The sequence below is a fragment of the Microcaecilia unicolor genome, chromosome 2 (genome assembly GCF_901765095.1).
Source record: "Microcaecilia unicolor chromosome 2, aMicUni1.1, whole genome shotgun sequence".
Classification (NCBI taxonomy): domain Eukaryota; kingdom Metazoa; phylum Chordata; class Amphibia; order Gymnophiona; family Siphonopidae; genus Microcaecilia; species Microcaecilia unicolor.
Window position 1 is genome coordinate 567,028,088 of NC_044032.1, and position 24,853 is coordinate 567,052,940.

Consider the following 24,853-nt stretch of genomic DNA (forward strand, 5'->3'; position numbering starts at 1 on the left):
AACTCCGATTCCTACTGACATTAATTAGGCTTTAGGTTTTTTTTGTTCTGGATTTGTAATGTTTGTTTATTTCAAAACTGGAGCGCGTACATTTTTACCAACTCTGACTCCACCCAAAATTGCTGCCGATTCCATAGCCCTGGAGAAGACATTATAAAGTAGCATACTATGCCATATTATGTATTGTTTGAATATTTTTACTGTTGTAATTGTCTGTTGCTTATGTTTAACTTATTTTTGCTGTACACCGCCTTGAGTGAATTCCTTCGAAAAGGTGGTAAATCCTAATTAAAAAAAAAAAAAGATAAGTGGAAAAATATAGGCTCTTGCTGAACTGTTGGTCATTTGGGATTATGAGGTTACAATAAGACAAGAATATAGAAACAAAGAAAAGGAAAAACAAAAAAAAATATTTTTCCCCACATTTTAGTTTTTAATGCACTATAGCACACATTAAGGAAGGAGGGGTTTTTTGGTCTATGATTATTCACAATCAGAAGAAAGGGATTGGTTTATACTCAAATCGCTATTCCTGTACTGCTAATTCCAGACTCCGTCCCTTTTATCTTGCTGCACCTCATGCCTGGAATACACTTCCTGAGCCTGTACGTTTAGTCCCGTCTTTGGCCGTTTTCAAATCCAGGCTAAAAGCCCACCTCTTTAACGCTGCTTTTGACTCCTAACCACTATTCACTTGCCCTGTACCCTTTTATCCCCACCTCTTTAATTCCCTTACCTCTTAGTTGTTCTGTCTGTTTGCCTGTCCTATTTAGATTGTGAGCTCTTTGAGCAGGGACTGTCTTTTCATCTATGGTGTACAGCGCTGTGTATGCCTTGTAGCGCTATAGAAGTGATAAGTAGTAGTAGTAGTAGTGATAAATCCCTGTGATTTATGAGACCTTTTCCTCCCACCAGAATATCAAAGTATTAGTTAGAAGGAAACAGATAGCTATAATACTTTGTTTGATGCACATCTATATAAATAATTCTCACCTCAAACATTCTGAAGCTCACTCTGTGGCAGGGAAACACTGGAGCCCTGCACTACCACTCACTGTCAGTCAGGCACCACTCACTCTCACTGATAGCCCCGCCCTCAGCCCCGCCCCATCCGCACATAATTCCCTACCTGAACGTTCTAATGAAGCTGCAACGTCCGGTTTGTGAGGCGACATAGATCGGAATTTATCCCCATTACTGTTTGCCCCGCCCTCGCATCAAACGTGATGACGTCAAGGGCAGAGCAATTACACTTCACCAATTGCAACGTTATGACGTCGAGGGCGGAACACTAATTGGCTGCCCGACGCACAGCAGCAACCAGCGACCCAGGCAGGGGGAGGAGTACATGTTTCCCTACTCTATCCTGCTCCTGCATAGGAATCGCTGGAGACTGCTGCCTGCCAGATGCCGCTCCTCCGCACCACCCCCCTCGCCCCCTGAGAAAAGTCACCGGTGCAGGGAGAAAAAAAAACTAGCTACTCACCCCCCCCCCCCCCCACACACACACAACTGGCTCGCAGAACACTGAAACACCCGCCCCCCTCACATTCTGCTCAGTTGCCCATCCCACACACTCAAACAAAAAGGGAAACCGCTCAGCTCGCCTTCCCATGGACAAGAACAAAAAAAAAAAAAGGAAAAAGCACTGAGTGAAGCCTGAAACACCCCCCCCCCCCCCCGAAACACCGGTGCCGGCACTGAAGCACTGAAAAGCCAACCTGCAAAGAAAATGTTCAGCTGCCGTTCACACGAGAAGAAAAGAGAAAAACCGTCACTGAAGTGCTGAACAGACTCCCTCCTCATTTTCAAAGCAGCTGGCGTTCCCAAAAATAAATAAATAAAACGAAAGCCATGCACACCCTCCCTCCACAGTTAACACTGTGCTGCCCAAAGCAAACAAACACGTAACAAAGGTAAGCAGCAAGGCACCGTGGCTAAATACAATAATCTCTGTCTTCAAGTAGGACCCAAGAGGGGGGAGGGGGGGGGGGCTTCCTACAAACACATAAGGACAGCAAGGGAAGGAGGGGGTCATGGAAATCACTATTCTCTCACACACAAACACACAGTCTCTATCACACCCACACAGACACACTCTTTCAATCCCTCTGTCTCACTATCGCACACACTCACTCTCGGACTCACACAGTCTGTCTCTCTGTCTTACACACACTCTCACTCACACAAACCCTCTGTCACAATGACTGCCCCAGTGGTCCTGCACACACACTCTCTCACATCAGGGGGTCATGGAACTCTGTTCCACACTGTCTCTATGAGCGCCCCTGTGGTCAGGCACACACACTCTGTCACAACAGACGGAATTAGAGCAAAGGAAGGAGGGGGTCAACAAAATCAGTTCCACACACACACTCTCTCTCTATCATACAAACACACAGTCTGTATCACACACACACTCTTTCAATCCCTCTGTCTCACACACTCACTCTCGGACTCACACAATCTGTCTCTCTGTCTTCCACACACTCTATCACAATGACCACCCCTGCTCTTTCAACATGGGAACACATCATTTACAAATGAAACAAGTATTGCATCTCCTTAAAACGCTTTTATACAAACTGTATGGTTACAAAAAAAAAAAAAAAACCCATTGCTAGCGCCCGTTTCCTTTAAAACGGGAACGGGCCTTTTTTTTTACTAGTAATGAATAATACATACATAAATAAATAAATAGTGTCTTTACCCAATTGCCAGCTCTGGAATTTCTGTTGGTTGAGGTTCCAATAGTTCAGATGCAAGAACGATGTCTTCAGTCTCCCGCAGTAAGACAAAGATTGGTTCTATCTGCTCATTGAATTTTGCCAGCAGTGTTCGAGCATCACGTTTGGGGACTGATGATAAGTCTTCCTCAACCTCTGTGCTGCAGTATGTGCAACGGAAGGTTTCTGCAACATTTTGTTTTAGCCAAATAAGAAAAAAAGAAATATTTGAAATACATCAAAATTCCAACTGATTTCTGAAGAAAAATTGAAAAAGAACTAGAAGAAACCATTAAAACCTGTGAGAAAGTACAGCTTCAAGAATGCTTTCCGCAGTAGACAGGCCAGTGCATATTCACTTTATGTGGTGATGTATTGGAAATTTTAAATTAAAAAAAAAAATTGTTTCATATACATTACATAGGAAATGTTATAAAAATAATTTCCCATGTGTTAACATGCAAAAAAGGACTTTTAATGAATTGAGCAACTGCATATATGCATAAAAAAGTAGGTTATTCATCTTATACAACCTGTGCATAGCTATTTCTAGGTGTATTTCAGCGAGATTGGGGAAAATTAACACTTTTGCCTAAGTTGTGGAACAATAAGGAAAAGAGTGCGATTAGTCAGACTTCTGACTTCCTAATTAAAATCAGCAGAACTTCTGGCTCTTTCATCACATTTTAATTCTTCTAGAATGTTTTGGTAGAGATCAATGGTTGCCTGCAGTCTTCTTCTTGGGAGCAGGTAGAAATTTGCGTCCTAATGGGCCTGGTTCAAGGAGCCTATTTTATAGAGACTTACCATAGGCACCTTTTGCACTTTATTTATAACATTTATACCCCACATTTTCCCGTACAATTTCAAATTCAATGTGGCTAAGAAGCTAAAAAGAAGTCATTATAAAATATGAAACAAAAAACAAACCCACACATATCAATAAGGAAAAAATTGTAAATATATAAAGAATTCAACAACAACATATAGTAACAGTCTACGATGGCAGATAAAGAACTGTCTGGTCCACCAGTTTGCTCAACATGATAAACTCATTACACATGGTATGTGACTAATACTATGTGTGTACCAGTCTTGATCATAATGGGGAGAATGGAAGGGGGGAGATTAGGCACCAGGATCAATTGACAAAAATGTTTTGAAAATAAAAGATTTAAAAAAAAAAAAAAAAAAAAAACAACTTACCAAAAAGAAACAAATAATAATCATGTTAGGATCTTATACTTTCTGTCAAAGAATTCCACATTTAGTACCTTGATATGAAAAAGTAGCTAAATATATAGATTTATAAACTACTTTTTTTACAGGTAGGAAAATTAAGACGCAGGTAGTCTCTAGCATCAAAGACTGAATTGCAAGAAGGCAAAGTAACAAGGGGCAACACCATACAAAATCTGAAATATGAGAGCATTGTTTGAATACAATTCTGGCCCTAATGGGAAGCCAATGTATCAGCAAAGGAGGAGGACTTCTCACAGCTGAGATATAGTAGATCCCCAATTATAAAAGCCATTTACCTAGGTAACTATTTGAAAAACGCCCACCTTCCCTGTGGTTGAACACACAGTAATGGTTCCTTGAGTTTGTATGGCTTCCAGGACCTATTGCTTTGTTTTGACTTCAGTTACTCTTTGCTGCCACCCAAGGATGATCGCCTAATCTGCTATATTTGGAAAAGCTGGCCTCATTTCCAACAGGTTTGTAGAATAAGGTAGATAAGCATATTGCATTATCTTTCATTTCTTTAGCAATTCATGTCAGAAATTTCATTGGTATCAATTTTCGAATGGATTCTGTTCATGAATCTCGATTACTTAATAATTAGGTTTGATGATTAGAGCACTAGAACTTGCTCAGAACAGAGGTTACTAGAAGCATCTCCAGTTTGAAGCATGGGTCCATGTTTTGACAGTTCATGCTTTTGGGCCATTGGTGGATACTGTATATTCCCTCTTTCCTCTACTACTAAGTGACACCACAAAAAACCTGGACAAAGTCTCCCTATCTGTACAATAAACTCTCCCACACTTTTTCCTCACTTTATTCCAAAGTTCAAACAGTAAGAAATGCTCACAAATATCCAAGGCTCTCAACAAGACTACAAGATAACGGGGCAGTAAAGATCCCTCCTTGGACCAGGACAAGAAATAGTTAGACTTTAGCAATGTATGGCATTTTACATTGTACAATTTAATATCCTGAGCCATTAAGGGAAGAACAGTACATACGCAAACTACAGATACTGACTCTTTCATGCTCCCACTTCCCCAAATCATTTACAAGTTCTTTCTCCAATAAAGAATTACTGGTGCACACAATTTGCAATGCACTATCCATGTCCTACTCTCAATGAAATTTAGTTGAGAATTAAAAATAACTCCCCCCATCAAAATCCAAATTTAAAAAAACAGCAATACTTACAGCAGCCGACTTCGAACTTATTTACATGCACACTTTCAAGTGTACCTTAGACAGACATCGGCACCACTCACCGTGTTATGCCGGTGGACTTTATAACACCACACCCTGTGGTCTTCCCCTCGCAAATACACAGGAGGCACCTCTCAGCTTAAGCTGGACTCAATATCACTTCTCAAGTGGCATGCTCCAGAAGATCCCTTCTCTGAGCTATCGATAAAGTCTCCACAGACCAGCAGCAAGAATAGCCCAGGGTTTGTGTAATGGGGCCATCAAGTCCCTGTCCACAGGCGCCAAAATGTAATGTCCTCCTCAGTCCCTTGCCCCGTAGGAGGAGAGGACACTTCAGCCCTAGGGGCTGGAATAAGAGAGAATCAGACTTAGATATAGGCGCAATCAGTAAAAAAATCTTTATTGGTATCTCACTAAGCCAATACAAAATAATTGTTCTCTCTCTGGAGCAGGTTGTCACCCAATAGCCAGACGCATAGACTGAACAACAAAACTGCTCCGCAAAAACTTTCTTAGCCATCACATATATACTATTGTAAGTTTCATTTCTCCTAAATCATGTGATTTCTCCTAAACTAACTTGTGATCATATATGGATCTTCCCGTTTCTTTCCATTACACAATATAGTAATATACAAAAATGGCAATTTCCTCTATTCTACCTTCCTTTCCTACTTGTGTTCACATGCACACTTTGTGGCAATTGGCTAATTCCTTATCAGTAATGTGTGATCACAGCATGCAAAAAAAACCCAGCAAACAAATAAGTAATATGAAACACCTGGTACAGGGCTGCCGAGAGACTAAGCCGGGCCTGGGGCAAGGCCAACCCCGGGGCCCCGCCACCACCACTCCCCCCTGAGGCTGCCACCGCAATCCCCCGTCTCTTCCTGCCCACTCCTAGCCCCATCGACAGCCCCCCTCCGTCCACCACCGTGCCCCCTGCATTCAAATCGATTCGGCAGCACCTCATCTCCATGTGAAAGCGCAGCGGCAGATCGCCTCCCTTTGGGCTTTCCCTCCCTGTGTCCCTGCCTTCGCAGAAACAGGAAATTACATTGGACGAGGGTGGGACACAGGGAGGGAAGGCCCGAAGGGAGGCGATCTGCTGCTGCCGAATAGACTTGAATGCAGGGGGCCCGGTGGCGGACGGAGAGGGGCTGTCGACAGAGTCGAGGGCGAGTGAGACCGGGGACTGCGGCGCTGGGCCCCCCCTTGGAGGCCCGGGCCATTTTGTCCCCCTGCCCCCCCCCCCCTCAGTGCCCTGACCTGGTGTCCTCTGTACACATATTTTCCGTTGTAACATCTTGGAGTCTGCTGGGTCCTCAGTCTCTCATTACCATCAAGGTTATATCCATATGTTTCTGCCAGGGCTGTGGAGTCAGAGTCGGAAGCAATTTTGGGTACAATGAGTCGGAGTCGGCAAAAATGTACCGACTCCTCATACATTTGAATAAAGTACTTCTCTGATGTGAATAAAGCTTAGTACCTAGTTGTTTCACTAGTGTGTCCAGCTGAACTATTTTGCTGGAGAGCTTCCCTCTGCTCAGTCTCCCTTTACATTTACTGACCTGATGTAGAGTACCTCCTCTCTGACCCCACAGTGAACTTAAGCTCCAAGAGAAGATCATTCAGCACACACAGATAAGGCAGCAGAGAGACTCCACCCAACTTCCTCTCTCTCTGCAAGAAGAGCTTTATATTTTAGTGGAAGTGGCACACCATTCACAATGGCAAAAAGAATGTCAGGAAACATGACAAAGTCTGCTGTTTATGAACACTTCACAATATCAACAGATGGGAAACATTATGTATGTCAATGTATTATAGAAGATGATGATGGTGAAAAAGCATGTGATGCAAAAATTAGCAGTTTCAGTGGTTATGAAAAAAATGCACCTACAAGAGCATCAAATTTAAAAAGACACTTGCAGTGTTTCCATCCTAAAGTGTTAGAAGCTGTGAATGAGAAAGATAGCAATGAAAACATTCCATCTACTTCAGGGTCAATAAAAGATCAGAAATCTACTGGAGGCCAGACACAACTATCAAGATTTTTACAGCTGACAAAGTTACTATAACAATGACACCAGAAAAATTCAAAAACCACATCATTGAAATGGCAGTAAAGAATAGTATACCACTATCTTTTTTTTTCACAACCAGCCTTTTTAGGCTTAAATGGAGAAATGGCTAAAAAGCTTGGAGTTTCTCTGGAACGAGGAAGTATAAGGAAAACTTATACTTGAAGAGGCCAAATGTAAGAAGGAAGAACTAAGAAAAAGTCTGAAGGGACGTTTTGTCTTTATTAAAATGGATGCATGCACACATCACAGAGTCAATTATTTTGCAATTAATGTTAGATTTGCTGATGAAAACAAAAAAAACCAAACAATAACCCGGACATTAGGAGTAAAGGACACTCAGGCACATCATACCAGTGAGTATCTGCAGAAGTTAGTGGAAGGTGTTTTAGAAGATTTTGAAATTAAAAAGAAACACATTCTATGTATTGTAACTGATAATGCTTCAAATATGTTAAGTACAATTGAAAAAATGAAGGAAGTTGATGAAGAAAGCAGCATACAAATATCAGAAGATGACAGTTCTGCAATTCAAGAAAGCTGTGAAAGTTTGGATGATATTGCTGAAGAAGCATCTAAGCTTACCACCATTCAACATATGCATTGTGCTGTTCATACTCTGCAACTAGCAATAAGAGATGGATTGAAGGATCGTCATGCGGCTACACTAATTAGCAAGTTGAGGCAAGTAGCTATTGCAGCCAGGATCCCTAAAACAGATGCTATTCTGAAGAGACGTGCTGGAAAAGGAGTCATTTTGGATCAAGCAACGCGCTGGGGAAGCACTTACTTGATGATAAAGCGTTTGCTTGAACTAAAAGACTTTCTTGAAGAACTGGACAATGTAAATGTTTCATTAAAAAAACCAGTGGGCTCAAGTTACAGAATTAGAAAGGCTACTTTCTTACCCTTTTGCTGTTACCAAGAAGCTGCAATATGAAGATTTAACACCAGGTAAATTCTTCTTGGAATGGAAGGGCTTGATATATAACCTTAACAAAAGTGGGGGGTTAATTGCTGATGGCATTGTATCTTCAATGAGGAAAAGAGAGGAGCTCTTGCTGGATAATCAAATTCTCTTAGCTGCTATTTATGTTGATCCAATGAGCCGAATTTTGTTGAGCAGTGACCAAATTTCTACAGGAAAACAGGCATTCTATGACATAGCAGGTCGCATGAAAGGGTTGCTACCTGAAACTCAAACCACTGGATGAAGCTAAAGCTATAAATACTGGTGGTAATGGTAACTCAGGTTCATCCTCTTCAAATGAAGAAGAGAATTTTCAAGCCTATTTGGACAAAATGGAAGCTTCAAAAGCAAACTGTAAATGTCCATATAAAGAAATTCATGCAAGAGTTTTTTAAAGGATTAAAAGAAGTGGAAAAGTTTGACCGCTCATCAAAACTGACTATAGAAGAAGCCATCATTGTTTATCCAGAGATTGTCAGTGAAGCAGCTAGAACCATAACAGCAATGTCACCCACCCAAGTCAGTGTTGAAAGACTGTTTTCAGCACTGAAAATAATCAAATCAGATTTAAGGGCTTCTATGAAGGAGGATCTGGCAGAAGCAATTCTGTTTCTAAGAACAATATATTAGTTAATTTTGGATTATGCTTAACAGCTATTCTACAGCTATATATGCCAAGTTTAAATAATATATAAGTTGTTTTAGGTTTTCCAAATGTTTTTGGTTTATGTAGGTTAACTTTGATTTTGTTCTAGAATTTCCAAAGGATGTGGTTGTTCCAGATTTTTATACTTGCTAATGCTATGATGACTTTATACTTGATAAAAACAACAGTAAACATAACCTTGTTTTTTTGTGTGTGTTTTTTGTTTGAACTTTAGGATTAATGAATATTTATAGTTTCTTTAATAAATAAAATAAAAAGTCACAATGACATAGATTTTAAACCCAAACATTAACATGCAGCCTTGCATGCTGCACTCTTTCAGTCAACATGCAAAACAAATACATATTAAAAACTGAGGAGTCAGAGTCAGAGTCGGAGGTACCATAAACTGAGGAGTCGGAGTCGAAGGATTTTTGTACCGACTCCACAGCCCTGGTTTCTGCCATATATGGGCCGCATAGCCTCAGTTTCTCCTGTCACCTTGACATGTAACATGTGCTTTCCATTTACTGAGAAAGCACTGTAGCTTACATTGTAAGCTCGCTCCTCCTTAGCTCATCTGTCGCAGCTCCAAAAATCACACACAATTTCAGGTACAGTTCAATTTAAAAAAAAACACAAAGAAAACTGTTCAGGGGATAGGAAGAGAGTCTCTCGTTTGGCCTGGCCTTTTATTCAAGTCCCAGCCCTCAACACTTTTACTCTCTTCAAGCCGGGCGGTACACAGCCCAGGCTTCAGCAGCTACTTCCCCTCTACCTCTTAGACGAGGAAAATTTGCCACAAAAAACAAATCAATAATACAGTCCCGTATTTCTCGGCTGCTTCCCCTCTCCCTCTCCTGGAGAGTTGCAGTAAAAAAAAAAAAAAAAAAAAAACACCCCCACATTAAACTTCTGGCCTGTTCTCTCTTCACAGGTAAGTGGCTCTTGTGAAACAAAAACCCATGAGCCGCAGCCCAGTCCTTTTTTAGTTTTTCAAACATGTAACAAGTCCTTCACGCCGTACCTCTCTCTCTCTCTCTCGCTCTGGCTCTGCGCGGGAACAAAGCCAAGGGCCTCCACCCTCTTGGTCAGTCACACTCTCACCTGACCTCCACCCGCTTGGACCCACTTTGGCATCTGTTATCTCCCGGGCTTTCGCTGAGCCAGCGCTGAAAAGTCCATAGGCTCTTCCTGGGCGTTCTCCGGTTCAGTCAGTTCCATAGGGCATGGGTCCGCCTCCTCCTCCCCCTTTTCAGGAGCCCAGTCCATATTCTCTTCACCCCGCCCTTCCCTCAGCTGCCTCCCCTTTTCTTCATTAAGGATCTTTTGTATCTTTTCTTTCTCCGCCCACTTGTCCCACCACCTCCTCCACCAGGTTGGAGACTCGGCCTTACTCCTTTCCCTGCAGCCCTCCTCTGGTGACTCTCGGGAATGCACGTACCCCCTCCTACCACTGGGTTCCTTTAGTGCATGTTGGGAGTTGTAGTCTCTTTCTCTCCCTGTCCCCTAGACCATTCCACCTCCTCTTTACAACATGCAGCAGCAGGAAGAGACTAAAAATATGCTGATAACAACAAGGCTAGGAAAACAGAGCTAGCAAGGCCATATTACAGGCCTAGTATATAGGAAGGAATACACAGTACTCTGTTTTACAATACCACCCCAACCTACAGGTTTCTATTTCCCAACAGATCTTGAAGGCTGGTAAACAACTCTCTTCAACTTTATACTTCTGCTTCCTTTACAGGACCCGATACCACACTAAAGAATAGGTTAGTTTGGAAAGCATTTTAAAAAAAGACAAACCTCTGCATGCATTACCAACTTCCTTTTTAACTTGGAATGGTTAGATCAGGAAGCAGAGGGCCACAGAAGCCAATATTCAAATCCTTCTTCTCCCAACAATACCCATTGTGACATTGAGCAAGTCACGTCACCCTTATTGCTGCAGGAACAACTAAATCAAAATCCTTTCAGACAGGAGAAAACATAATACATGAATCTGAACTTGCCTTGAACGTGGGGGAAAAAAAAAAAGAATTCTAAAAATTAAAAATTTCAAAAAACAGGTTGAGAGCTTTTCTCTTAAAAAGACACAAATTCTGTTGGGAGAGTCCCTCTTTTCAGCACAATCTTTGACAGTCACAGAATTACATAAGTACATAAGTATTGCCATACTGGGACAAACCAAAGGTCAATCAAGCCCCGCATCCCATTTCCAACAGTGGCCAATCCTGGTCACAAGTACCTGGCAAGATCCCAAAAGTACATTTTATGTTGTTTATCCTAGAAATAAGCAGTGGATTTTCCCCAAGTCCATTTTCGTAATGGTCTATGGACTTCTTTAGGAACAAGTTCCAACCACACACTGTGCACAATATTAAACTGTCTGTGCTGCGGCACTAAGCACGGTAGCCCTCTGAGGTCTTTTTTCCTCCTAATGAAAAAAATTTAGAACCTTAAAAATAGAAACAAATCTGGGGAATATTGATCGTGTTAACACTACAAGACTATATATAATATTGTGTACAGTGTGTGGTTGGAACTTGTTCTTTGTACCTGTGCTACACTTTGTGTATGAAGTCTTCTCCTTTAGGAAACCATCCAAACCTTTTTAAACCCTGATAAGGTAACTGCTTTAACTACATTCTCTGGCAACAAATTCCAGAGTTTAATTACACATTGAGTGAAGAAAACTTTTGTTCGATTCATTTTAAATTTACTACTTTGTAGTTTCATTTCGTGCCCCCTAGTCCTAGTATTTTTGGAAAGAGTAAACAATCGATTCACATCTACCTCTTCCACTCCACTCATTATTTTATAGACCTCTATCATATCTCCCCTCAGCCATCTTTTCTCCTAGTTCATTTTCATCACCCTTTTCTGCACCACTTCTAATTCCATTATATCATTTTTGAGATGCGGTTGCAACAGGGAGCGATACAAAGGCATTATAACGTCCTGCTTTTTGTTTTCTATACCTTTCCTAATACTACTAACAACACTCTATTTGCTTTCTTAGCCGCCGCCGCACATTGAGCAGAGAGTTTCAAGATATTAACGATGATGCCTATACCCCTTTCCTGGTCGGTGGCTCCTAATGTGGAACCTTGCATTACGTAGCTATAATTTGGGTTCCTCTTTCCCCACGTGCATCACTTTGCACTTGCTCACATTAAACGTCACCCACCATTTAAATACCCAGTCTCATAAGGTCCTCTTGCAATTTTTCACAATCCTCTTGCGATTTAACAACTTTGAATAACTGTGTCGTGAGCAAATTTAAATTTCCTCACTAGCTACTTCCATCTCTACATCATTTATAAATATGTTAAAAAGCAGCGGTCCTAGCACAAACCCCCAGGGAATCCCACTATCTACCCTTCTCCATTGAGAAAACTGACCATTTAAACATACGTTTTCTCTCTTTTAACCAGCTCATCTTTATCCATATGTTTGTTCATCCCTTCAAAAGAAATGTAATAGATTGGTGAGGCAGGATTTCCCTTCACTAAATCTAAGCTGGCTTTGTCCCATTAATCCATGCTTTTGAATATGCTCTGTAATTTTATTCTTTATAATAGTCTCTATCATTTTCCATTGCACAGACGTCGGGCTCACCGGTCTATAATTTCCTGGATCTCCTCTGGAACCTTTTTTAGAAATCAGAATTACATTGGCCACCCTCCAATCTTCCGGTACCATGCGCGATTTTAGAGATAAATTACCTATCACTAACAATAGTTCCGCAAGGTCATTTTTCAATCCTATCAGTATTCTGGGTGAATACCATTCGGTCCAGGTTTTCTAACTCTTCAATTTGTCAAATTGAGTCATTACATCCTCCAGGTTTATAGAGATTTCATTCAATTTCTCTGACTCGTCAGCTTTGAATACCATTTCTGGCACAGGTATCTTTTCCAAATCCTCCTTGGTGAAGACCAAAGCAAAGAATTCATTTAATCTCTCCGCTATGGTTTTGTCTTCCCCAATTGCCCCCTTTACCCCTCGGTCATCTAGTGGTCCAAAAGATTATTTTGCCGGCTTTTTGCTTTTAATACACCTATAAAAAAGTTTTACTGTGTGTTTTTGCCTTCAACACAAGTTTTTTTCAAAGTTCCTCTTTGTCTTCTTTATCAGCACTTTGCATTTGACTTCCAATTCCTCATACTGTTTCCTATTATTTTCAGTCTGTTCCTTCACCCTGTTCGTCTCTGCAAGTAATCTCCTCCATCCCTGCCTGTCCCCTGTATTAAAATAACCCAACTTAACAGTAGCTCATTAACGTCCCCTCTTAGTGCTTATGGGGATTTCAATGCTATCGACCATATCCATTCATTTGTTTAGTGCTATAATTGCTAAACTAGCTTACAAACACAAGGAAAGTATAGGAAGACTGGCCCCACAGTACACTTCCATGGGAACCCCGCAGGACCCTCAAGGGCCTGGAGGAGATCCCTGCGAAATTCCCACTAACCCTGTTCCCGTGCAGTTCTCTACTTCCTGCTTCCTGAAAAAAAAAAATTGTAGCCAGGCCCAACCTAAAGGAGATATCTACAGATCCAACTCATCCAGAAAAGTTTTGCCCAGTTTCCAAATCAATCAGTTTAAAACTAACAGAGAAAGTAGTGTTTGATCAGCTTGCCGCAAACTGCAACAATCCATACTGCACCCACGACAAACTGAATTCAGGAACCATCACAGTACTGAAACCACCAGAGCAGCTCTTCTTAGTGAGCTTTATTCATTTATCAACCAAACTGGCATTGTTTTAACAGTTTCCCTTGACCTACCACAGCATGTGACTTGGTCGATCATAAGACTTCTCCTGTCCCGATTATAGAATGTTGGTATATCAGGGAAGATTTTAGATTAGTTAAGTAGGATATGAACCAATTGTTCCTTCTACGTTGCCACTTCAACAGTCCCGCTCGACTGAGGTGTTCCTGGTTCCATTCTGTCACCATTACTATTCAATATTTTTATTAAGTCCATTGGCAACTTTGATTCAAATCATTCAATATTTCATCTATGCAAATGATATCCTTGTACTTTTCCCTACCTCTCCACTCAACTCTGATCTCAAACCATTGAAGATCTGGATGCTCTGATTGATTTAAAACACGTTTTTTGAGTAACCAATCAAAACCCACCATGTGGTGGGTTGCACCCAAACCTTACTTATTTCACACATCTGTCCAACCTGTGTATTCCGGCTGTTGATTCTTTTCAATTTTTAGGCATCATTTTTTATTCTAAGCTATCGTTTGAACAGCAGATCTCTCAGGTTATCAAAGCCTTTTTTTTTTTAATCATTGCATCATCTCCATTCTATTAGAAATCTTCTGGATTTTTCTTCCTTACACACACATTCATCCATTTCTGATTTCTAGATTGGATTACTACAGTTGTTTACATTGGCACCAATCTCCAAACTCTACAAAACACAGCAGCACATCTGCTTTGTAAGGCCAAAAAAATCAGATTCTGCTTCCTTGCATTTGAGAAAGCTCCACTGGCTTTCTATTGATCATTGAGCCCATTAAACTCTTATCTCAATACACCACTATCTTTCCTCTCTCACAATTCCATATGCTCCAAATCATGCTCTCAGAGCCTTTGATTCACATCAACTAGTACTACCACCAGTCAAGAAAGCCCATTATGAATCCACACGAAACTCTGCCTTTTTCTTTCTGGCCCTTAAAATTTGGAATGATTGACCTTCTATGATAAGGATGGAAACATCATTCACCAGATTCAAAACTTTATTGAAAACTCACTTTTTCAAATTTAAGATTTGGTGTAATACCTCAAGAATAAATGGACCATCATGTCATGGACACAGAGACTGTTACATTGCACCTACTGACTTTTACCTTCCTTCAACCTTTTTGTTCTGAATGATCACTTTTCTGTCAAATTTATGGAATTTTTTTTTTCTTGTTTTTGGCTGATATATTTCACACCACTCTGACCTGCATAGCTGTTTAGGGCGGTATATCAAATCTGAACATAATTAAACATCCTTTTCCAGCTTAATTATTGTCTTCTCTGTGTTCATTTGCCACTTTTGTTTTAGAACAAACTGCTTGTAAGGTGTCCGAGAAGCCAGGTAGGCCAAGAGTTGTTACAATGGAGTACTCTCAATATGCTGTAGTTGTCTCCCATAGTAGAGCAATGGTGATATTTTGTGGGAGGGTCTACTCCATAAAAAAATATTGGATTTAATAGTTTCACACTAGCCTGAGAAATTACCATTTTCTTCCAGTGCACCATATTTGGTGCCTTTCTGGCCTCTTTTTGGAGAATTACTTTGCCCTTCGACAGACAGACATGGCACCCTTTTAAAGAATTCTTTACAACAGTCTTTGTGTTGGAAAGCATAACAGGATGTACAAAGCAAAGCAAACAGTAGGGAACCTCATAAATCTATTAGCATTAGAAAAATGAGACGAGTTTAATGCAAAATAAATACAAGTTGTTTACCATATTTTAGTTCATTCGCATACACTGCCTGCATACTTTATATACAGGTTTATCTGTGTTTTGTCTTTTTAACTTCATGCTGAAACTACCAGGGGAAGGATCCCTAGAACTGGCATAATAACCTCTAGGTTAAGGGCAAGGAACCTCTGGTGCCTGTGCATGCGGGCTGCAAACCCAGTTGAGTTTTCAGGATATCCCTATGCTGTCTCAACTGTATGCATATTAGGGATATCCTGAAAGCTGAACTGGGTTTTGATCTCTCAAGGGGCAGAGAGTCCCTATATCTGCACTAAGTTATAAAGCATCAGAACTGCAAATAGAGTTGGCAGTTCAGCCATGGGAACATAGTAAGCAAGGGAAAGGGGATGGGATTTGATAAACCACTTTTCTGTAGTTACAATCAAAGTGGTTTATACATACACACTTTACCCCAGGTACTTATTTTGTACCTGGGGCAATGGAGGAGGGTTAATCAACTTGCCCAGAGTCACAAGGCACTGCAGTGGGGATCAAACCTGTTTCCCCTGGTTCTCAGGCCACTGTACTAACCTTTAGGCTAATCCTCCACTCCACATAGACTACTCCCACCTCCCTCCAAATTTATCAGGAAGTAGTAGCTGTGCAGGACAATCCTGAGCCTTTATTTTCTCCAGAACAGAATGCGAATATCACCTCCCTATCTTTCACTAACTCCTGTTTGAAACAAAAATCTGCACACATCGCTCAGTTTCCACATGGTGCTATAATGCTACTGGGAGGCAAGTGGTCAGCACAGACTGCAGCAATAATACTGCTGTTATAAAGGTTCAGCCAGTCCTCCTGGTAATATTGATGAGAAGCAGCAGAGAAGAAAACAAGTAGTAACACTAGTATAATTTTATCATAGAGAAGCATATATTAGTGTTTGTCATGCATTATCCAACACACACCAATCTGTACCTGAAAATGGATCAAACAATTGATTCACTTCCAAATCTGAGAAAGTGCTGAGGCAAGAAGGACACCTGAAGGAGGCTCTTGTAGTTGAGTCCCTTTCATCCGCTTCTATCTTTCTTCGGACATGATCCAGTTTGTACTTTACTACATTCACCAACACTTTGTAGTTGATATAATAATAGTTATGTCTGGTGCTCTTTCCACTAGGCCCAGTTTCAACTCTCATCCGACTCTTGATAAACTTATCGGATTTCAGAGTGCTGAGGACTGTTCGGAGCTGCTTCTTATCAAATTTTAAGAGCATTGCCATGTCATCCTCTTTCACGCATGGGTATCGAATCAGAATATCAATGGTAAGTGAATACTCCAATTCGTAGAATCCACGTACTATGTATTTTGCTAACCGCTTTAATGCGGCAGGAACTTCAGTAGTAACTCCTGTGTCTCCCATTGTAGTTAAACCTATGTCAAAGAAGGATACTATGTTTATATTTTATATTGTATACACACACACAGTATATAGAGATTAGAGCTACCATGGATCACAACAAGTTGTATGGTAGACCAGGGAGCCTATGAGTAGGTCTGGTGGGAGGGGAGGTGGGGGCTCTTTCTGTTCGGTCAGCCTCTAATACAGTGTTTCCCAAGTCCAGTCCAAGAGTATCCCTTGCCAGTCACGTTTTCAGGATATCCATAATGAATATGCATGGAGAGATTTGCATATAATAGAGGCAGTGTATGCAGATCAAGTTTATGCATATTCATTGCAGATATCCTGAAAACGTTATAAAACATTTCCTATGTGTAACGCATATTTTACATACAAGGGCTCTTATGACATAGCATGGGAATACAAGGGTATAACATGTGCAGAGAAGATGCCATTTCTAAGGACGTACAGGGACCTGTTTACTAAGGTGCGCTAACGTTTTTAGCACATGCACAAAATTAGCAGACGCTGTGTAGGCACCTACACAGTTAGTGTGCTAAAAATGCATAACGTGCCTCTAGCAAGGCTTTGTAAACAGGACCCATAGTTTGGTATACGTGGGGATTTCTTCTTTTAAAAAATAGACATGGAAAACTTATATCCAAACCTTGTCACAGAGTAAGAAGTTTAATCTTGAATAGACTGCATTATAATAATTAATTTGGTTTCATTGGCATACTGTGTTGATGGGTTTACATTCCTTCAGGTTGGGTGTATTACGGAGTTTAGTTGGGTTTGGGGTGAAGGAGATCTGATGGATAAGGGGCTTTTGCTTAATAAAGTGGAAGGCTATAAGAAACAAGACTTTTCAGTTCACTTAAGTTTAGGTTGAGTTGAGGCATTTTTTTATTAATGTAATCCCCCATTATCCCCAGGATTCTATGTATCGTGCCTTATTTTCACTGGGAAATCGAAGTGCATTCTATAACAGTATGTATAACTTAATTGGTAAGCTAGGTAATCAGCACTGTCAATTGTATGTTAAATTATCAGCACTAATTGGCATTAAGAGTCACATGCACACCTCGCTAAGTGTATTCTGTAATGTGGTGAAGAGGGCGTAGCCATGGGTGGGGCGTGGATGTTTCTATAACAAAGCGCATAGATTTTAGAATACACCTGCTCTGCACCTAATTTAGAAATCGGGATTACGCCAAGTAAAACATGGTGTAAATGGCTGCGACTAAATTTGGTAACATGAGAGGCGCTTGACGTATTCTATATACCACTTGGAAATTTAAACTTATTCTATAAAATATATAGGTGTGCTTTAGAGAATATGCCTAGGAGTATTTGTTTTCCCCATGTGGAATTTTCAGATACCATATATAGATTCTAGTCCTATATGGGAATTACTGAGGTGTCAACTTTCCCTGGAGTCACTGGGGGGGGGGGGGGGGGGGAGAGCATGAGATGTCCCTGGGTGGGACAAAAGCCAAGCCCAAGGGGGGTGTGGTATTGAAATAAATTTTCAGAAAGAAAGAGGGGTTATTTGGTTGATAAGGAAGGTGGAGCTGGAGGCAGTAATGGCTCTGACTTGTGGGGGGGAAGTGGTCTTTGGTTGCCTGTAACCCCGCCAGGACCCTTAGTGGAGAGGGGGATACCAAAGTGACATAAGGGAAATTTTCCAACACAGGCTAGACTCGGGAAGTATAGACGCATACCAGAAGCGCTCACATTATATCTCCTTCCTATATCGAGCAGGGACTCAGAGCAATGCTCTATCGGCCTATATCCCTGCTCACTTTATTTGTTACATTTGTACCCTACATTTTCCCACCTATTTGCAGGCTCAATGTGGCTTACATAGTACCACCAAGTCGTTCGCCAAGTCGGTTGATAAATACAAGGTAATAATGTGGTCGAATGAGGTAGATGTGTAACAGGCTCTATGAGGGTCGAAGGGAGTGAAGATTTTCTATTGTCCAGTATGATCATTGGTTGTGCTTTGTTGCTGGGTGTGGGGATTTACGGTGGGTCGGTGGGGTAAGACCTAAACACCCCCTAGTCTAGATCTTAGATGCTCAGTTGAGCACGGTATTGCTCCTTTTAAGTCACTCTAATCAGAAAGGGTTTGTTCCTGGGTTCTATGTTTCCATAAACATTATAAATATGATGCTGGAATTTCATGGGAAGGGGCCAGATCACCACAGAACTGTACTTGCCAATCTAGATGCTGAGAAAGCATTTGACCAGGTAATTTGGGAATTTATATTCTGGGTTTTAGGACAGTATGGACTAGGGAATGGATTCCTGTGGTGGGTGCACCCCCTATATAAAGGCCCTGAAGCTCAGCTTTGTATTAATGGCCTGTTTATTTGATCACCAATAGATTGGCTTACCATCAATTACAACATTATGCCCAGACACTGAAACCTGTGGAAACATACAGATCTCGTTTTTAGGAGCTATGAGAAAGATGTATGAATTTTTTTGATACCAATTCACCAAATGCTTTATCAGTAGCAAATATACACAATGCTTTAAATAAACTCATTCCACTTCAAGACTTTGTATCCTTGGCTGGACTATGGACAATGGATTTGGGATTAACAGTCACACTTAGGAATATTAAAGTTTCTTTATCAGGTACTTCTGCACTAGTATGTAGCATGCTACTGAAGGAATGTCACTTTAAATTAATTCAGCAGGCTTATTTTTCCCAGACTCAAGCCCATAAGGCAGATTGGGTTCCTTCTCCCCTCTGCCTTAAATGTGATGTCATACAGGGATCAATTTCTCATGCATTATAGTCATGTCAAGGAGTGGAGGTACAGCTTTTTGGAAGGGTCTACATAGATACTTTGAAAAACATGTTTTAAGGAAACCTATTCAATTTACCCTTTGGTATTTTTGTTTGGGAAAGGATCTGCATTGGTTCAACTGGGAAATGGGAAAGGAGAACCATTAATGTTAAGGCGGGGCAATAGGGAAGAAATATCTTATGCAAAGGGCTGAATTCAGTAAATAGTGTCTAAAATGTAGGTGCATTGGAATAACAGCTATTCTATAAACCATGTCTGTAGTAAGATGCAGTTTATAGACTAGCACATAGGCCGGGAGGAATGTAAATTTTAAGGTGTGGCCATTTACGCTGTTGAAAACCTCTTATAAATACCCTTGCCTAAATGTACACAAGTTTCCCCAAATTCCATGACAACGAGTGCAAGTTTGATGATTGATACCTCAAACATGTCTAAACTCCTCCCATGGCTATGCCCCTTTTCTGCTATGCGTGCTAGAACTTAAGCGCACCTCTTTTTAGAAAACGTCTAAAAAACATGTGTAAACTCCAATTGACAGTGATTATTTGTTATTTTCAGACAGTAGTGTAGAGTCTGGTGATGACTAGAATTGATCAATAAGGGATCAAACTGGTAAAATGCAAAGCTACAAATCCAAAAACCAGTTTGTTAGTTGAGCTGTTTATCTCACAGTCCATTTATAAAGTAAATATCAAAACCAGAGACCTCAGAGCTTCCTAGTGAAAATTCTTTAAAAGCATCCTCACTCCCATATCGAGTGTGTCTCAACTATATTTGGAGCAAATTTTTATCATTGGTCCCTGTATTATTAATAAGGGTAAAAAATGAACCAATGCAAAAATTACAGAGAAAAATCACTAGTTCTTAAAAAAATAATAATTCCATCTAGACAATATTAACAACTGTGAGAGAAAATGCTCAAGTAAAAAGAGAAAAACTGCGATCTAAGACCACAACCAGTGGCGCTCTTGTAGATGGCTGAGCAATGACCAAAGAAATGTTTTGTTCATAAAACTTAACGTTTGCATGATAATTGAGATCGAGCAACAGCGAGTGAGTTTTTTTTTGCATTGGTTCATTTTTTTTTACCCTTCTTAATAATACAGGGACCGATGATAAAAATTTGCTCCAAATATAGTTGAGATGCACCCGATAAAAAAATTGTCTCACTAGGAAGCTCTGAGGTCTCTGGTTTTGATAATATTTACTTTATAAATGGACTGAGATAAAACAGCTCAACTAATAAACTGGTTTTTGGATTTATAGAATTGATTATTGCAATTCTATGTTTTTAGGGATATCCTCTGTTAGAGCCCAGTCCCTGCAAAATGTCCAGAATGTGGCTGCACAGCTGATCACAGGCATGCTAAATGGCACAGAATATTCCCATGTTAAGGGACTTGAATCAGTTGCCAGATGCCCAAAGGGTGAATGTTAAAATCCTTTTGTTGGTTTATAAGTATATAAGTGATGAAATGCCCAAGTACTTTGCTGACACACTGAAAACGTACTGTACATACTGAGCTGGGTGTTGTGATCCGAAATCTGCTAAGCAACTGTGCCGAGACTTGGAACCATGTTTTTAACTTGGCAGCACCCTGGCAACTTAAGATGCTTTGCAAATATACAGTAGTTCACAAAACAAGGAGACTTCAGTAATTTAGTAAAGGCCTTTTTAGAAGAATGAGTTCTTTTACAAAGATTTTGAATACGTAGGTGATTCATTATTCTTTTTACAGTGTAGGTAGGTTTTTTTTTAAAATGTAAATGTTTACTGTGTGATATATGCTTCGCTTGACAGATGGAACTATTATGGGATATAATAGTATTAGGATTATTATCGGTTTTGTGTGTATACTAATTATGTATGCAAGTAGGAAAACACAATTTTGGTAAACTTGGGAAAGGTTAGAGTGTCCCCTAAAGCTTGAAGTGGAGTTAACTTAGACCTTTAATAGTAGGCTACATTCTGATTCTCTATTTACACCATCTCGGGGGGGGGGGGGGGGGGTGGAGTGTAGGAATAAAACTGGATAGTTAGGTTGGGTATAAAAACCACTTGTGTTTACCGATGTTTTTCCCCTTTGTTTTCTTGGGTGGGGGGAGGGTATTATGAGGAGAGAGGAGGAAAGAGGTAGGATTATATACTGAAGAAGTTGGATTACCAGGTTCACATTCTGCATTATGTAATGCACAATTTGGTAGATTTTAAATTGGCGTTATACGAGAGTATTAATAAAGGGGATTTAAAGGATGAAGGTAAAAGATAAAGGGGGGGGGGGGATTTGGACATGGATTGTTATTGCAAAACAATGAATACTAAGGTGCTTTATTTGCTGGCCTGCATCTCTCTTTATATGTTCAATAAAAATATTTGAGTTAATGGCCAGTTTATAGAAACATTTGGGATACAAAGGAGGACCCGACAGGGATGTCCTTTCCCCCCCCTACTGCATATTTTGACATTAGAACTGCTGGCAATAAATTTAAGAAACACAGGAAAGTTGAGGAATTCTGTTGGGAAAGCAAGCCCAGAAAATTTGTCTATTTGCAGATGTCTTACTTTTTTTTTTTTTAATTCTAGGTGACGAACTCAGGATCTGCTGTTGGATGATAGATGGATTTGGGAGCTCTCTGGATTAAAAACCTATAGTGAGCTGATGAGTCTGGGGCAGGGGGTGGCAAGGGAGACCCTTTCATTGAAATGGAAAATGTGAAGTTTAAAATAGCTGGGTATTTATCTAAGTGGAAACTCGATTATGTTTTATAAGCTGAACACCAGAAAAATTGTAGCTATCAAAACAACAAAAAATAAAAACACCTCTTACCAATCACTATTTATAAAATTATAAATGAAGATAGGAAAAAAAACACATTAGTGGCACTTACTGACTTATATCCAATGCTGGTCAGTCTCACAAAAGACACATCATCAGTAAAAAAACAAAACAAAACTGTATGCAAAACCATCAAACGTCCATATGGGTATAATTGCAGTCTTTTTAAACTCTGCAAATGCACACCTATCTTTTGCATGGAATCTTAAAGTTATTCACCAAGTCGCTTTGTCACGAGAAGCTTCCCAAATCATCCACGTGCAGAATCACTACAAAAACATGAAAGAAAAAGTGAATGAAGAGTTTAAAACTCATGGAGACCACCCACTGGTAGCTATCAGCATACATGAAGAACTACTATGAAAAATTCAAAACGGCACCAATCTTAAGAGGCCTTGACGCTGAGGAGCCAAAGCTCACCAGTGCAAACACTTCATATATCAATATAAGTATTTAAACTTGAAGGGTCCAAGCTGTTTAATTTATAAATCAATTTTTGTTCTGATCTTAAATGTACACCCGATATCCATCCCTATAATGCAGCAGGAATGTCTTCCATATCTATGTTAACCTGATCCATGTAAACCACACTGAATTTAGGGGATATTAGCAGTATTTAAGACCTCACTTGTATCGTATTGTAATGTATACCCAGAATCCCAGCTTTGAACCTGGGGTGGAACATACTGAGGGGAGACATCTTCCCTTGGCCCAGCAGTGGGCAGAAGATTAATATAAAGAAGTTACAGTGACAGATCTTATAAAGGTAGAAAAAGGAAGGGATGAACTTGTGACTAGTGCAGATCTGCCAAGTAATACTGTTTTTGGTCCACAGAACTTATATTACTAAGGCACGAGGGACATAGATAAACTGGGAGGATAAAAGTTGTTCCAAATTTAAAGTAAGGTCAGGCACCTGGATACACAACTTTTTGGCATGCCATAAGTTACAAGACATTTGGACCTGAGCTATCCAAACAGTCGTGGGCCAAGAATTAAACTGCATGTACAGTTTATTAATGTTGAGCCTGCGGGACATAAAGAAGGGAGACCAGGTTCTAAGGCAGTAAAAAAAAAAAAAAAAAGTTTGTGTTTAGTGTCTTTTTATTGGATATAAAAAGTGACAGATACAGGAGAATGTACCACTGTATAACTGCTGGTTACAATTCATGGCTACATGGCACTATTAGAAACATGGGCATAAAAGTCTTAGGTTACACCAAACTTCTATTCCACAAAAACCTCCACAGTTCTAAGCAGACTGCATAATTTCAAGAAGACTGGATAATACATATTCCAGGAATTACAATTCAACTGTCAAATCTAAATTTTTCAATGTTACATATTTTTGGAAAAGCTTCAAAGTTCTCCTGAATACTAAATAGAGTAATCAAATCTGAGAAGGTAGTGAGTTTGACTAAACTGCTCGATACATAAGCAAAGAATTGAATGTCTTGCATGATTTGATCCTCTGCACTCGACATGCAGAAATGTTATCCAGTCACATAAGTAGGCTGGAGTATCACCACTCATGATTTTAAAAATAAATTATACTAAGCTTAAATTGTGTCTTGGCCTCTATTGGAAGCGCAAACAACGGGGTAACTGAATCAAGCAATTGTATATGCTGCGATAAAAGCAACTGTGGACTAAGTTCCAATGATCCTATTCATCAGTGATTGGCATTGTTGTTGACATTCTAGAAGGGTGAAAATGGTGGTCTGAATGGGGGGGAGGGGGAGGGGGGAGGGATGAATGTTCAATTGTGCGAGAGGGGATGATTGTATATTGGGTTAAAAATGGGGGTGGGAATGCACTGAAAGGGAAAGCCGTCACCACCATTTGGATAAAACATACCAGAGGGAAAGGATGTATTGAACAGCATAATAGTAACTTCAAATGGTTATTTCTGTTACCTAATTTTTTGTTCAATATGCTGCTTTACCTTCCACTGCAGAAGAGAGAGACAAAATATTGAAAATGTATGCTAGTCAGCTTTAAAGTAAACGTGAAAACAGAGATTTTTTTCTTCCATTTTTTGTAAACATTTACGATGTATTTAACAAATGGGTATGAGTTTATATAAGGTTAAAACATTTAATTCTAATGATATCTATAGTAGAAATTTGTTTTTGACCCAAAGCACTGTAACCAAAACAAATATGAACATTTCAGAAATCTAACACAGTGACAGCAGATAAAGATGAGAATGGTCATCGATTGATACTTTGTAATGTTTATGCCCCGAATGTTTTTGGCATCAAGTTCTTTCGTACCCTGATTGCCATTTTTACACCCTTTCAGGAGGATATTATTATTTTGGGAGGAGATTTTAATATGGTATTTGATCCTTTCATGGATAGATCTTCTCCTGGTTCCCAGAGCTCAAGTCAATGTTCTAGGGGTTTGCCCTTCCTCAGCAGTGCTTTAGATCTGATAGATGTTTGGCAGGTTCT

At 40.1% G+C, this 24,853-nt stretch overlaps 1 protein-coding gene across 5 annotated transcripts in view; it reads right to left on the bottom strand.

Annotated features, from left to right (window-relative positions):
• LOC115461561 (general transcription factor IIE subunit 1-like) overlaps window positions 1-24,853 on the bottom strand; it is a 54,776-nt gene that overhangs the window by 13,973 nt on the left and 15,950 nt on the right. For 4 of the 5 annotated variants that reach the window (XM_030191468.1, XM_030191466.1, XM_030191467.1 and 1 more), the window contains exons 2-4: window positions 22,584-22,666; window positions 16,309-16,767; window positions 2,711-2,912 (exon numbers count right to left, since the gene is read on the bottom strand). In XM_030191468.1, the coding sequence (XP_030047328.1) occupies window positions 2,711-2,912; window positions 16,309-16,767; window positions 22,584-22,596 (674 nt within the window). In that variant the 5' untranslated portion in view covers window positions 22,597-22,666. Of the gene's footprint in view, window positions 1-2,710; window positions 2,913-16,308; window positions 16,768-22,449; window positions 22,667-24,853 lie in introns of all 5 variants that reach the window. The other variant, XM_030191470.1, reaches the window with a different exon arrangement.